General features: G+C 45.1%; 1 protein-coding gene and 1 pseudogene across 1 annotated transcript; both read left to right on the top strand.

Annotated features, from left to right (window-relative positions):
* The first annotated feature begins 4,835 nt into the window (after positions 1-4,835).
* Positions 4,836-10,249, top strand: LOC112445913 (rho-related GTP-binding protein RhoG-like; annotated as a pseudogene).
* Positions 10,250-10,389: 140 nt separating this feature from the next.
* NDUFS5 (NADH:ubiquinone oxidoreductase subunit S5) lies at positions 10,390-15,887 on the top strand. Its single transcript, NM_176652.2, has 3 exons — positions 10,390-10,427; positions 12,180-12,397; positions 15,664-15,887. Exons 2-3 carry the CDS (start codon positions 12,182-12,184, stop codon positions 15,766-15,768), a joined length of 321 nt encoding a protein of 106 aa, NP_788825.1. The 5' UTR covers positions 10,390-10,427; positions 12,180-12,181; the 3' UTR covers positions 15,769-15,887.
* Positions 15,888-16,339: the final 452 nt, after the last annotated feature.

Raw genomic sequence — 16,339 nt, 5'->3', positions numbered from 1 at the left:
TTATAGAAAAGTGTTTGGGCTCCTGCACTGTAGCATCAATAGACATATTAGAAAGGTTACAAAAAAGGCAAATGGGGTGCATCATGGATGGGAGAGTCACACCTCAGGTCAAGGTCTGATGAAAAATTCCTCTGCTTACCAAGGTAAACTGAATGCTGTTAAGGAACAGTGATGTCTGTGCTGCTCTGGTGAGTCTTTCCTTGAAAAGGCCCTGAGGGTGTGTGTAGTCTTCTATAGTTGGCAGTTAACCTGGACTTTGAATAAGGCTGACACCTTCAGCGAAAAAAGATGCAGGTTTACCTAGGAAAAAATCTCCAGGTCTCAATGCCAAACCACACTTTGAAATAAATAATTAGCTCTTCATTGTAGGAATGGTGTGATACTTTGTCTAAAATTTCAATATCTGTATTCATAGACCTCATGTTTTTGCTGCTGTTGCTTATAGTGTTCTGTCTCTGCCAGGTTATCTGTGAGCTGGACAGTATATTTGAAAAATTATTCATAGGAATAAACCGGAAAAGGATGCAGCATCCGCCCCTAGGAAGGCTATCTGGTTGCCTGTTTTTTAGGAATATTACCAAACCTTAATTAAGATTGAAGGCTGGAGGTTCCATGGATCATCCAGGTAACACATAGCCAGGTGTCAGGTCCATGTGAGAAGTGGTTTCCTTTTGTTTCACCCATATCTTGAAAGTGTAATACTTTGGAATCCCTGCTTGAGGTGTCTGTGGTGGCGGGTTTGCACTTTTAGCTCAGCCTTAGGTTTTGATTTTTGTCTCCTTCAGTCCATGGTGTTCCTAAAAGTGTAATTCAGGCATCCAGGGGCTTTTTCCATGTTAGCAAATACCTTAAGAGACAGAGTAGCTTTGAGTTCTAGGCTGTCTAGGTTCTCTCTTACCTATATCTTGGCTCAGTGATTCCTCAAAACTAGTTTGTGCTGTTTAGAAAATGATTCTTATATTTCAACTGTTGTTTAGCTGCTCTTGACAGTAGCCTGATCCACTTTTTCTGAGGCATAGTACCCAGTATACCTTCAGGCTAATAGGACAAAAGTAGGGAAAGACATGTTTATATTGGCTTTGAATGTTTTTTAGTCATTCAGCAAGCATTACTGGTATCTTCTGAGTTCTTTATTTGTGGAAGACAGATACATGATTTGGTGGGCGGGGGGGCACATGCAGTGGCTTGCAGAACCCAGGCCTGTGGCAGTGAAAGCACGAAGATTCAATCCCTGGACCACCAGGGAATACCCTGTGAGTTTTAAAAGCCTGACAAGTTATGTTAAATAGCCCTACTCTGTCTTGTATCACATAAATACTTAGATGGATCTTGATTCCTGAAAAGGAGCTCAGTCTAGCAAAGCAATGGAAGCGGGGAAAGTAAAAGCTGCTGTGTCATGTGAGGGTACAGGTAGTGGACTGAGAGAAGAGATGGTAGGTGCTTCTAAGTAGCAGTGGTGGTCAGGGAAGGCTTCGTTTTGGGTGGTAGTGTTGGAATGAGGTTTCAAAAGGTGAATAGGGTTCAGATAAAAGTAGTAATTAGGACTTGAAATAAGCAAAGGCTGGGTGATGGGAAACTGCCAGTGTTCAGGCACAATATTCTTGTTTCAACCAGAGTAGAAAACGCATAATGGATCTTGGAAAGAGAGCTCAAAGGTAGGTAGTAGGGGTTAGATAATGAGGGGCTTTGACTACAGGGAGTTTGACCTTTCCCCTGTAGGAATCTGAAGAGTTGAGGGAAACTAACTGAAGTAAGTACCAGAGAGAAGGGCAAATACCAAACTAGAGACAGACCAGTCACAGGCCTCTTTTTGTTGTCCAGTTAGAGATAACAAAGGCCTGAACATTGATGGGGGAGGATGATGAAATGAGGCTCTGGCTTTGCCTGGCTAAGAAGGGCATGGTGCACTTCCAACAGGCCCATTTTTAAAGATCCTTTTTCTTTTGGCTTGTCTTATCCGTGTCTCTTATTTAATCCAGCCCAGTTCCATAGCGGCTGCTGTTGAATGGTTTTGTCCTGTGTTTTGTTTTTCACAGATTCTCTTAAATCTACCTGTTACTCTTAAAGGTTCTGGTTATCTCTTGCATGGATTGTTAAATTTTCCTCTCAGACTGTCCATCATGGTGCCCCTATTGTTCTACCTGGAATTAAATCCCTTCTGACTTGACAAATGGCTGCCTCAAGTGGCAGTTGTCTTCCTGCTCCCTTCTTGAAAGCGGTGTTAATGTAGCCCTTTGATGAATGCTTATTGAGCACCTCCTGTATTCTAGGCACTAGGAATATATCACTGAGCTAGATAGACCAAGTCCCTGCTCTTAATGGTGCTGACATTGTGAGGCAATACAAACTAGTAAACAGTTTAATCCAAGATTTAAGTTTGAAGGAAATCAAATGGGAATGATAGAACCAGATGCCTGAATTGGGTGGCAAAAGAGACCTGAGGAAGTAGTTGTGTAATGCATTTATGAGTCTACATGACTCTTCCACTGTACTGAGCTGTTGGTAGCACCTTGAACTATTACCTATTGGCTCTTAAATGATGAGTGACTAATGGATTATGTGGCTACTCCTCCCCTTTGCTAGTAGTCAGTATACTACCTGAAACTCTTCCTTAACTCTCAGATAAGTAACTAAGCTTTCTGCAGGTTGTCTCTCTGCAGCAAAGGTAAGAGAGATCCAGCCCTTACCCTAGAGAGGCTCACAGTCTCTGGGCAGGAAGGTGATGAAACTTGAAGTATTCTGTGCACCTGGACAGAAAGCAGAGTGCTTCCTGTGGAAGGCCACTCTTGACAGCTTCCCTCCAGGTGTTTTAAGATGGGGAAACAGTGGAAACAGTGTCAGACTTTATTTTTTTGGGCTCAAAAATCACTGCAGATGGTGACTGCAGCCATGAAATTCAAAGACGCTTACTCCTTGGAAGGAAAGTTACGACCAACCTAGACAGCATATTCAAAAGCAGAGACATTACTTTGCCAACAAAGGTCTGTCTAGTCAAGGCTATGGTTTTTCCAGTGGTCATGTATGGATGTGAGAGTTGGACTGAGAAGAAAGCTGAGCGCCAAAGAATTGATGCTTTTGCAGTGTGGTGTTGGAGAAGACTCTTGAGAGTCCCTTGGACTACAAGGAGATCCAACCAGTCCATTCTGAAGGAGATCAGCCCTGGGATTTCTTTGGAGGGAATGATGCTAAAGCTGAAACTCCAGTACTTTGGCCACCTCATGCGAAGAGTTGACTCATTGGAAAAGACTCTGATGCTGGTAGGGATTGGGGGCAGGAGGAGAAGGGGACGACAGAGGATGAGATGGCTGGATGGCATCGCTGACTTGATGGACGTGAGTTTGAGTGAACTCCGGGAGTTGGTGATGGACAGGGAGGCCTGGCGTGCTGTGATTCATGGGGTTGCAAAGAGTCGGACACGACTGAGCGACTGAACTGACTGTACTCAGGAAGGCTGACTCACTGGTAAAGCTATATTGGTCTATAAAACCAGACTCTAGTGTGTTAATTCATGAGGAGAGATGTCTGGTGCAGTAGACAGCCCCATTGGCCTTACTGTGTTTTCTGTATACTTTAGCAGCACTCAGGGATCTTAGTTCTCTGACCAGGAGTGAACTGGTTACCCTGCAGTGGAAGGCCGAGTCATAACCACTGGACTGCCGGGGAAGTCCCTTAGTGTGTTTTCATGTAATCCTACCACTTGGGAAGCCTAATTAAAGTCAAGAAAAAGCTCCATGTAACAGAGCAAGGGGACTTTAATTCTAGGGATGGAATGTTGACCAACATCCAATTACGCCTCCCACAAGCCTTCCCCACCTCCACCCCCTGCCCCCACCCCCACCCCCTTTCCTCCCCGCGGCAGTGGTTCCTGGTTTGGTTACATCTTTTCCCCATACTGTGAAAGTGAAGTCCTTCAGTCGTGTCTTTGTGACCCCATGGACTGTAGCCTACTACACTCCTCTGCCCATGGGGTTTTCCATGCAAGAGTACTGGAGTGGGTTGCCATTTCCTTGTCCACCTGTATCTCCCCCGAAATGGCACATCTTTTGCTCTTTAAGAGTCACTCTGCCATTTTATTTCAGGCCTTGGGACTGTTACTTTCACTTTCGGATTGCTTTGCTTATTGCTTTTGTTGAGTCTATCCTATAGCTCCAGGCTTGGAGGTGAGGGTTGGGGGGAAAGCTTTCAAACTTTGTCTTTTCCACTTGTGCTAGGATCCTCAGGCTACCCAGTTTATTCAAATCTGCTGGACAATGGTATCAGATAAGGCCTAAAGTTCCCAATGTGCTAAATTATAGATGGCATATCTGCAGAAAGGTAGCATTAAACGCTTTTATCAGGTTATGACTGAGGTGTGTAAACAGGAAATCCTACAGATCAAGGATCAAGGACAGAAGTCCCGTGAAATAGGTCCAGGGGTCATTAAATCTGTGACTGTCCATAGCCCCAGCTCATGCAGCAGCGAGGCTAGTTTTCAGGGGAACGGGAACAGGAAGGCGTTGGGGTGGGTGGTGGGGCTTCGATTATCACTGAGCCTTACTCTTGTTCTTTGAAAATGGGAGCAAGACTGTTGGGGAAGCACAGAATGCCTAGGCCTGTTCCACCCGGCCTCTGAGCCTCAGGGTTCCCCAATAAAGAATGAACAATGCAACAGCTCAGGCTTGTTTCTGTGTATAATATCTTTTGATTTCGTTGTAAAACTACAATTCCAAGAAGCAGAGGCTTGCAGAAAAAGGAAAAAAAGAGATAAACGAGAGGAATACAAGAGGTGGTAACGCGGCCCCCGCCCCATGGCAGAGTTAAAGTCACTAAAAAGCCCAGGAAGCTAAGCTAGCGCCATGGTCGGCATAGCAACGGCGCAGGCGCAGTTCTGGCGTAGGATTTCTGGGAACTGTAGTTTTCCCATCTTCGGGAGCGCCCTGTCATGGACATCCTTGCACAGCCGCACCAACACCGGGGCCGAATGGAGGGGCTTGGCGTATTAACAGTTAACATCTATAATAGGAAACAGTATACGTATAACTGGTCTGGTGGGACCTCAACAAAGCCCTAGTAAACGCTCAGGAGTTCAGGAAGACTCCACAGAAAGCTTCGTGCGATAAACGATGAAAACGGATTAGGCATTTGCTGAGGGGTACAGTGGGAAGTCTGTAATGATCCTACAAAATTTGCAAGCATGAGAACAGTTCTGGATGTTTGAGAACACCAGGGTATTGAATACCAGTTAGTGAACAATGGGATCTGAGGAGTTAGAAATGGAAAGAAGTCAGATCATGGTCTGAATGCCAAACCCAAAAATCTGGACCTTTTCTTGAATAACCTTACACAGAGCCCAAGCAATATGAATGACCCCCTTCTTTTGCATTCTCCTTTTATTCATCTTTGTTTTAACCACTTGCCACAGCATTCTGTGCCTTCATCCCAAGAACTCAACAAGGGTCATGGTTGAGATAAGAGCTCAGGAAGTGTTTTCTGAATGATCAGATTTGAGTCTTCAGAAAAGCGTGCAACAATAAGAAGAGAGGGGAAGAAGAGAGTAAGGCTGGATGTAAAAAAAACCATCAAAGTTCAAAGTAAATTGCTTTCCCAGTCTGTAATTTTCTCTCCATCCAAGGTTTGAAATCTGGTACCTCAAAGGCCATTTCCATGATGGGTTTTGTTTGGTCAGCACTTGAAAAAAAAATTAGTTGCCCCACTTTTTAAAATGGAATGTTTCACATTTCACTTCAGTTGCTCAGTCGTGTCCGACTCTTTGCGACCCCATGAATTGCAGCACGCCAGGCCTCCCTGTCCATCACCAACTCCCGGAGTTCACTCAGACTCAACGTCCATCGAGTCAGTGATGCCATCCAGCCATCTCATCCTCTGTCATCCCCTTCTCCTCCTGCCCCCAATCCCTCCCAGCGTCAGAGTCTTTTCCAATGAGTCAACTCTTTGCATGAGGTGGCCAAAGTACTGGAGTTTCAGCTTTAGCATCATTCTTTCCAAAGAACACCCAGGATAGATCTCCTTTAGAATGGACTGGTTGGATCTCCTTGCAGTCCAAGGGACTCTCAAGAGTCTTCTCCAACACCACACTGCAAAAGCATCAATTCTTTGGTGCTCAGCTTTCTTCACAGTCCAACTCTCACATCCATACATGATCACAGGAAAAACCATAGCCTTGACTAGACGGACCTTTGTTGGCAAAGTAATGTCTCTGCTTTTGAATATGCTGTCTAGGTTGGTCATAACTTTCCTTCCAAGGAGTAAGCGTCTTTGAATTTCATGGCTGCAGTCACCATCTGCAGTGATTTTTGAGCCCAAAAAAATAAAGTCTGACACTGTTTCCACTGTTTCCCCCATCTACTTCCCATGAAGTGATGGGACCAGATGCCATGATCTTCGTTTTCTGAATGTTGAGCTTTAAGCCAACTTTTTCACTCTCCACTTTCACTTTCATCAAGAGGCTTTTTAGTTCCTCTTCACTTTCTGCCATAAGGGTGGTGTCATCTGCATAACTGAGGTAATTGATATTTCTCCCAGCAATCTTGATTCCAGCTTGTGTTACTTCCAGTCCAGCGTTTCTCATGATGTACTCTGCATAGAAGTTAAATAAACAGGGTGACAGTATACAGGCTTGACGTACTCCTTTTCCTATTTGGAACCAGTCTGTTGTTCCATGTCCGGTTCTAACTGTTGCTTCCTGACCTACATACAGGTTTCTCAAGAGGCAGGTCAGGTGGTCTGGTATTCCCATCTCTTTCAGAATTTTCCACAGTTTATTGTGATCCACACAGTCAAAGGCTTTGGCGTAGTCAATAAAGCAGAAATAGATGTTTTTCTGGAACTTTCTTTCTTTTTCCATGATTCAGTGGATGTTGGCAATTTGATCTCTGGTTCCTCTGCCTTTTCTAAAACCAGCTTGAACATCTGGAAGTTCATGGTTCACGTATTGCTGAAGCCTGGCTTGGAGAATTTTGAGTATTACTTTACTAGCGTGTGAGCCAGCGTTTCACATTTAAGCAATAACAAAAGATTTCTGGCTTCTCGTGAAAAATTTGAAGAGTTGACAATTTGGAGCCCTGATTCTTGACAGCAAGAGTGGAGCTGAGGAGCTGCTGCCCCCTTTAGACGGGACATATGCTCTTCAGGTTGCATGTTCCCCACCATTCCTCTCCCTCAAACTGAGGCCAAGGATCAGTTCCCATTTATCATAATGCTTTTGTTTTCATTTCCTTACAGTGAGCTAGCTCTGGCCTTGGAGGCTTTTAAATTGCCATCTTTGTACTAATCTACCCCACCTGGTATCTGAGGAGTGATTCAATGAAATTAATATTTTAGAAAGATTAATCAGTGCAAAACAGACTAAAGTGAGGAGCCAGGAAGCAGAAAGGAAAAAATAAATTTGAAAATCTATTGAAGGAATATTTGAAAGCATTTGGCCAGTGATTAAATATTGGATGAAGCAGGAGGAAAAGGCAAAATACAGCTTCAGAGTTTACTACCTGAATGGCTGGAAAGATGCTATCACCAACATTAAATGGGAGAAGTGAAAGGGGTGGTGGTGATCACCACCTTGCCACCTCTAGTATTTTGTAGGCAAGGGCCATGAGTTACCAATTCCATAATCCTCCAGTATTGTGCTGGACATGCATTAGGTGCCCAGGAAATTCTAGCTGAACTGCAACTTATCTGAGGTGGGGTACATATCTGATGAGGGGGGAAGAAAAGGAGAATTGGAATGCTGGAACAAAAGCAGTACATGGTGGGACCTCAGGCATTCTCCTCAGAGTGGATGAAACCAGGGCTTGGTTGATAGTTAATGCATTTTAGAGAAACCTATGCAAAAGTCCTGAAGCAGAGCAGGAATCTGGCATGCAGAAATGGAAGCGGGGGAGGGAGGAATCGGTATCCTTCCAAAGGAAAGAAGAAAAAAAGGGAGAGAGAGATTGGATGGCAGGATATTCCTGGAATACACAGAAGAGCAAGCTCTCGGTCGGGGCATTAGGCAGAGTTTTGGACAATAAGGCTGGGAAGGTTGGAACACCGGACTTCTCTAAACAGTTTTGAGAGCTCATTGCTTAAAAGGAAAAGAAATCTGCAGAACACAGCCACTGCCGCCACCCCCATCTTCCCTGCCTTGGGGAGGGCATCAGGTCACTGATCCAGGAGGGTTCAGAAAGGGAAAGAGTCATAGCCTCCACAGCAGCACCTGCACCCACCACACAGAGCATCAGGTGTGTGGTGGTGAGCAAAGGGGCTGTGGTCAAAACATGGTACACAAGCAACGCCTTCCCCAAGGATTACATCCCCAGTATTCAACAACTATAGCGCCCAGAGTGCAGTTGACGGGTGCCCAGTGAACCCGAACCTGTAGGAACAGCAGGCCAGGAGGAGTATGATCACCTCCGCACACTCTCCTGCCCTCAGACCAACATGTTTGTCATCTGCTTCTCCACTGTCATCCGCCTTCCTATGAGAATGTGCAGCACAAGTGGCATTCAGAGGTGTGCTACCATCGCCCTGAGGTGCCCATCCTCTTGGTGGGCACCAAGAAGGACCTGACACCCTAAAGGTGCCTGAAGGAGCTGGGCCAGGTGGTGGCCCAGCAGATCCAAGCTGTGCTTGGCCCTGCAGCAGGATGGCATCCAGGAAGTGTTTACCGAGGCTGTCCGGCAGTACTCAATCCCATGCCGATCAAGCCTGGGCAGTCCTGCATCCTCCTGTGACCTGGCACTCAGCTTGGAGGCTGCCCCTGACCCCCCACCGGTTGCGCCTTTGTGTCTTGGTGCCTCGTCTGCCCTCAGCTGTGCCTTAAGGACTAATTCTGGGACCCCCATGCTTATGGGGTCCCCAAATGTCTTTTTCTCCTTAACGGGGACCCACAGGGAAAGGGGCTTTGGGCCCTGCCCCATTCTGCTTGGAAACACCAAGTATTCTTGAGAGCTCACCCAGGTCACAGTTGGACCCCTCCTCCAAGAAGCTTCCGCATTTCCCCCTACTCACCAGTTGACCTAGTTTTCCACACAGATATTGCTGCCTGTCCTGGTGCCTTCTCTCCAGAGGGCTCCGCAGACCCTAACCTCTCCCTCACTGCTCTTCAAATTGCTCCGCCCTCAAGATGCTCTCTCTTCCACAGGGAAGAAGCCACTGAATCCTAGTAAGATGAATGTGCCCTAACCTACCTCCATGTCCCTGGGCCTCATGCACCTGCTGACTGACTCGGTCCCACCCCCATCGGGCTCCTGGGGCCCCTCAACCCCCATCTGCATCAACAAAACCTTCTGTCTCCAGTGAAGAAAAAAAAAGAAGTTTTCAGCTCAACCCCCCAATAAATATTTATTTACAAGTTTTTTAATATGTAGAACTAATGTAGTATTATGCCCTTTATAAACATTAACACACAAACAAGAAATTAAAAAACACAAAAATTAGAAATATTCTATTTTCTTTCCACTTCCCCAACGTATCATATCACATACACTTTATGGTACCCATTCCACCCCGCGCAGCCGTCCCAGCTCCAACCCCACCACCACTCTGGGGCTCTTGCTGTAATCAAGGGGAACCTCTGGAGGTTCGGAAACAGAGGGGCATGGTCTCTGACGACTCTCCAGAATCCGTAAACTTTAAAAACTGAGACACAAAGAACTGCGATTGTCTTAGAGTGCCCTCCATGTGCTAGGAAACGCCTCAGTGGTTTGGTGGTGGTTTACTCGCTAAATCCTGTCCGACTCTTGAGACTACGGGCTGTAACTAGCCAGGCTCCTCTGTCCATGTAATTCTCCAGGCAAGAATATTGGAGTGGGTTGCCATAGAGGATCTTCCTGACCCAGGGATCGAACCCTCTTCTCTTACATCTCCTGCATTGGCAGGTGGGTTCTTTACCACTAGGGCAATCTGGGAAACCCAGTGCTTTAATAGAACTCATTTAATCCCGCAAGCAACCCTATACACTGTATTATTATCTTAGATGAAACAGAAACAGCGAAGTTAAGAAATTTTGCCAGGTGACGCAGAAGTGGCGGAGCAAGAACTGGAACCCACCCTGGGTGTGTCCACACTCCATGAGCTTAACTGCCACTGGAAGGGGATGAAGAGGGTTTCCTTGGTCAAGTCCCTCACCAATCATAGCTGTGGTGAGAGTCCCAGGCACTGAAGGAGGAAGCAGCAGGAAATCACTAAACCCCGGGATGCCTCTCACGCGGTTATCTGGGCAAGGTCCGCTCGTCCGCAGTCTCTCGAGGGCAACTCAGACGGCCGCGCAGGCGCAGACAGATGGGCTTGGTCTCTATGGTTCCGGGGCGCGACGGCGGAAGGCAGGTCGGTTCCCGGCGTCGCGCTGCAAGAGTCGCACAGCGGGCTTCCTTTACGGCAGGCCTCCTAGTCGCCTGAGGATTGTCTAGGAGAGGCGGCCAGCGAGGAGAAAAGGACACAGCGGCCGGACGGTAGGGGCTGTGTGTGTCCGCTGGACGATAGACCCTAAAGCGCGTCCTTCCGAGAGCTCTTTAACAGATTTCCTCTTGGCTTGCTGGGTGGATGACCTTTCTCCCTGGCCATATTTTCTGCTTTCCCAGGCTCCTCGGTCCACACAGCTTGTCACTGAAGTCTATAGACCGCACCTCTCTCGGCTCTTTTTCCAGGTTGACTTAACTTTCTGACAGACTCATACTTGGCCTTCTGTTTCTTAACCTGAAGTCCACGTTCCCTTCCCAGCTTGCTGCGTGGCTATGCGGGATTTAGGCCCTGCCAACCTCTAAAGCTCGTTTCGTTCTTCCCGACGTGTACTCTGCGCTCCAGCCGCGTCTGGGTGCTCAGTGTACCCCAGACATAACCCAGCACACCGGCTGTAACTCGTGCAGTGTGTGCCCTGCTGGAATACTCTGTCACAGACCTGCACTTGATCCGTAGTTTTCCGGACAGAATAGTTGCTTCCTCCTTAGCTCTTGCGCTCGTGTGTTGATTCCCAGTTCCCTCTGTGTGTCCTGTGCTAGTGCTTAGGTTGCAGCTGCTCCCCACCTCCCCCCCGCCCCCATCCCAGTGACTGGAACATTGCTCAGTAAATGACTGAAAGAATGGGTGGGAAACTTTAAAATTACACTCACCTGTAAGCCTGCCACTCATAAAAGTAACTGCTGACCTTTTTTTGTGCTTCCTTCCAGTCTTCTTTTGAAGCTTTTTTTTTTTAGCATTATTGTAAACCCCCCTTTTTTTCATTAAGCATTAAAATGTATATTTCATGTGTATTATCCGCCCCCCACCATTGTCTACCAAATAGGTACTGGATTTAATTATTCATTTCTGTTACTTCACTGGTGGCTCAAACGGTAAAGAATCTGCCTGAAATGCAGGAGACCCAGGTTCGATCCCTAGATTGGGAACATCCCCTGGAAGGTCATGGCAACCCACTCCAGTATTCTTGCCTGAAGAATTCCATAGACAGAGGAGCCCGGTGGGCTACAGTCCATGGGGTAGAAAAGAGTGGGGACAGGACTGAGAGACAAACACTTGGACTTTCTCTATTGTTGCACTTTTAAGTTGTTTGAATTTCTTTTTTTTTTCCCCCCAACAATTATTGAGCTCCTACCTGACTGGTCCCTATCCTCAAGGTTGTTCAAAAGGGAGATATGCGTATGAATAGTACATTACAGGGGCGTGCAGGGTACTAGGAAAGGTCTACGATGCTAACACAGGATGACATTCCTGCTTCAAGATGGCTTCTTAGAAGTGTCATCTAAGTTGATATGGTTCGAAAAGTGTAAAGAAATGTTTTTATGCTTGTGCTTTTTTATTTCAGTTTTTTCTTCAGATCTGTCTCAAAGCATTGGGATTACTGAGTCAAGATATTCAATACAGGGACTTTTTAGTGGTCCAGTGGCTTAAACTCTACACTCCCAATAAAACACACTTTTCAACTTTTGATTAAAATGACCTTATCAATGTAGAGGATTTTTAATGCATTGTTTTTTGGTTCAAGTTCCGTTTTCCTCGAGTTTGAGTTTTGTGAAAGCACAAAAATTGCTTATCTACCATGAACTGGAAGAACTTGTGTAATGAAAAGGTTTGGGGAAAAGAAATTGGGAGACTAGTACAAAATATCTTTCTAGAGGGTTGTTTGTCATAATTATCTCATTTTTCTCAGAAATTTCTCTTTTGACTGCAATTTTATGGCATTCCTTTTTTTTCCCCTTCCACTTCAGCCATGCCTTTCTTTGATGTGCAGAAAAGGCTGGGTGTTGACCTAGATCGCTGGATGACAATCCAGAGTGCTGAGCAGCCTCACAAGATCCCATCCCGATGCCATGCTTTTGAGAAGGAATGGATAGAGTGTGCACATGGAATCGGCAGTATCCGAGCAGAGAAGGAGTGCAAAATAGAATTTGAGGATTTCAGAGAGTGTCTGCTTCGACAGAAAACGGTGAGGAAGTGATGAAGATGGGGATGGAATTACTTCCTTGTTTCTCCAGAGCTACTTTTAAATACTTTTAACTGATCATTGGGCATTGGCTTGCCCGATGTGAATTGGCAAAACTTTTGTGTGAACTACCTTCTCTACTTAGGTACCATGTCAAGGAAGTTAACTGTGTTAACTTGTTCAGTGTTCTTCCTCATATTCTCATATATTGGGTTAGCCAAAAAGTTCATTAGGGTTTTCCGTCAAACTTTTTGGCAAACCCAATATTTTCCTTAGCATTGTGCCCTGCTGCAGCCATCGGGTTGGAAATTGCACATGTAGATTTCCATTTTTGTGTAGGCTGTAAAGTAAGAGAGTATCAACTAGCCTTGGGTGTTTGTCCTTGAAAATGTTTGGGCAAATATATTTCAAATTCATTGAACCCTCACTGGGGAAGAGATTAAAATCCTGCAGCTCTATTACACTGAACCTGATAAAACAACCTCTAGATTTCTATTCTGGGGAAGATGGAGGTGTTAATGAGATTGTTTTAGGTGATCCTGACCAAAAATACAGGGAAAAAGCATTAGTAGCATAGTGTTTCAGAGAAGGCAATGGCACCCCACTCCAGTACTCTTGCCTGGAAAATCCCATGGATGGAGGAGCCAGGGACGGGGGAGCCTGGTGGGCCGCCGTCTATGGGGTCACACAGAGTCGGACACGACTGAAGCGACTTAGCAGCAGCAGCATAGTGTTTACCTCCTCAAGACTTGAATGAATTGCGTAACACATAGGGTCCTATTCTCCTTTAGAGAAGAAATCGTTAGCTGTGGGCTGTCATTTTGCCTATTTCTGTGCCCCACATATAACATAGAATTATTTTTATTACTGTCAACTCCTTGAGGTTCAGGAATACAATTTAGATTTTCAGTTAAATGCATCTCTAAAGTTATCTGTATCCATTTTTAAATAGCTTGTCTTTTATAATCTGCTATTGGCATTTGGGTGAAGTAAAGCCAAATTTGGAAGGAATAAAGGGTTGTCAGGTATTAATTTTGTCATGTTCTCTGGAAGAATATTGATCATCGAGTGTACTGTAGTAGACAAGGAGTGGGTGGTAGCTGGCCGCCAACCAGCTAGTTAGTTCGCAGCATATCATAACTTCTCTTCTGCAGGCCCCACTTATTCCTTGCTCAGATTAACACTTGATTTATTATGGAAAATTTACACCAAGAAGAGACAGTGTGATGAGGTGGAAAGAATATTAGATTGGGATTTGGGAGAGCTGGATTTTGATGCTGGTTTTACCACCACTAGTTTTGTGACTTCAAGAAAGTCTTTCCCATCTAATCTTGGTTTCCTTATCTGGAAATACAGTTTTGCTCTAAGGTCAATTTCTGAAGAGAGATGTTACCATTTTAGAGGTCATCTAAGTGAAGATGTTAGTGAATCAAAGAATTAGAATCAAGCACTTTTCTAAGTTCTTAGAATGTAATAGTACATATATTTCTTGCAATAATCTCCTATGAGATACTTTAGAATTATTTTCCCCACTGTAGGATTAAAACATTGAAGCAAGGAAATACTAAATCCATTACCTAAGGTCACATAGCCCAGTAAGAGGTGGAAATAGCATTTGAACCTGGCAGTGCTGATTCTAGACCCTGTGCTTGTATTCAGAACACCAAGTCATGATTGGTTCTAGCTGGGAGAGAGATTTGACATACGGCTGTATGATGCCTCAACCATAACTAGTTTTATGTTGGGAAATGCTTTACTAGAGAAATGTTAAGAATACAGTTTTTTAAATGGTTAATGTTTAGTATTGGGAATACCTAAAGTTTTTTTCTACTGAAGTTGCATCCTCATTCTTTAAAGTTAATGGGATGTTTAATTGAATATACTGCCACTTCATGCCTTTGTGAAAACCTAGTCATTCACTCAAAAAGTATTTTTTAGATCACCTATTATGTCAGGAACTATTCCAGGTACTGGGAATATAGCAGTAAGCAAAACAGCGAAAAGTCCCTGCCCTAATGGAACTCATTGGTGGGGCAAGGGTTGGGGATGGGATACAGAAAATGTACGAACAAGGTAAGAAATAGCGTGTCGGGTGTTGGTACGTGCAGTGGGGAAAATAAACAGAAGGATGCGAAGCACTGGTATGGTTGCTCTGTGCTTCAGTGGAGTGCTCCTGAAAGAGCTCAAGGATAGAAAACATGAGAGCAGAGACTTGGAGATAGTGAACCACGTGCACTTGAGGGAGGAGGAAGCAGCGAATGGAAGGATCTCTGAGCTGGAGCAGAGAGAGCTGGAGGAAGGTATAAAGACATAACGTCAGAGAGAAGGGTCTTGTAATTTCCTTCTAGGGAAGGATTCAGCTTTTCCTCTCAGTAAGATGAAAGCCACTGGGTTTTGAGCCAAGGAACAGTGCATTCAGGATTGGTAAGTCTGTTTTCCATGTCACAGAATCCGTTAATTGCGGCTCTCGCACAGTGTTGGATAGCTTGATTTTCATCCGTAGGGAACGTCCTGCTGAGGGGAAAAGGCAGCAGTCAAGGCCCTGCCTGTCTGAGCGACTACTGGCTGAGCCGAGCACATAGCAGGCCTTTCAGTGTGGCCCAGAGACCTCATTGGCCTATTTCTGCTTCATTCATACCTAGTGAGCTGCTGCTGCTAAGTCGCTTCAGTCGTGTCCGACTCTGTGCCACCCCATAGACGGCAGCCCACCAGGCTCCCCCGTCCCTGGGATTCTCCAGGCAAGAACACTGGAGTGGGTTGCCATTTCCTTCTCCAATGCGTGAAAGTGAGAAGTGAAAGTGAAGTCGCTCAGTCGTGTCTGACTCTTAGCGACCCCATGGACTGCAGCCCACCAGGCTCCTCTGTCCATGGGATTTTTCCAGGCAAGAGTACTAGCATGGGGCGCCATTGCCTTCTCTGACCTAGTGAGCAGTCACCAGCATATGCTGTGAGGTGATGACAGCTTTTCATATTTTTAAAGATTTTAGTATGCACAAGTATACCTCTTAAAGCTGCTGTATCTCTATTATTTTTGTAAATGCTTATATTCCTCTATATAATAGGAACATACTAGTTATCCGTTTTCAAGGAGGTATTACTATACATACAGCAGAAATTGATTCTTTAAAGATGGGATTTATCTCAGAGGCCCTCCAGGATGAAAAGCTTCCATAGTTTAAAAATGAAACCAGTTTTGTATTCAGCTTCTCCAGTGCTCACTTTCTGGTGCATATCTCCCTCCGAGTTTAAATATTTTCCTCCTCTGACAGATGAAACGTCTGCATGCCATCAGGAGACAGCGGGAAAAGCTAATCAAGGAAGGGAAGTACACACCCCCACCTCACCACTCAGGCCAGGAGGAACCTCGGTCCTGAGCGGAGCAGCTGCCAGTGGCTGGAGGCTGATTCTCACGTTCTCTCTTCTCCGCTGGAAACTCTACGTACTAAAAACCCCTTTGTGAGAGTGTCTAAAAATAAAGGATTGCTCCATCCTATTTGTTCTATTTTCTTTTGTATCATACTTTTCAATAATGAGGTTGCAACCTATTTTTTAAGTTTGGTAAAATGCCTTTACCTTAAAAATTAGCATTAAGGGACTATCAGTGGTATATTAGTACTTCTGATTGAAATGCTTAGAAACATTTTTTTTAAAGAAAAAATTCACATGAAGAAGGGAAGGTATGATCCCTAGAAAATTAAATGTTGAGAATATAATGAAAACTTCAGATATCCCCAACTAGGGATCAAACCTGCATCCTTGGCAGCAAAAGCAGAGTCCTAACCACTGGACCAGGAAACCAAGAAATTCCTCATCTTAACCATTTTTCAGTGTAGAGTTCAGTGGTATTAAGTGCATTCACATTGTGGTGCGACCATCCATCTCCAGAACTCTTTTCATCTTGGAAAACTGAAACTATACCCATGAAACAATAACTTCCTCTTCCCT

Source organism: Bos taurus, chromosome 3, assembly GCF_002263795.3.
Source record: "Bos taurus isolate L1 Dominette 01449 registration number 42190680 breed Hereford chromosome 3, ARS-UCD2.0, whole genome shotgun sequence".
Classification (NCBI taxonomy): domain Eukaryota; kingdom Metazoa; phylum Chordata; class Mammalia; order Artiodactyla; family Bovidae; genus Bos; species Bos taurus.
This window is presented reverse-complemented; position numbering and strand designations above follow the sequence as displayed.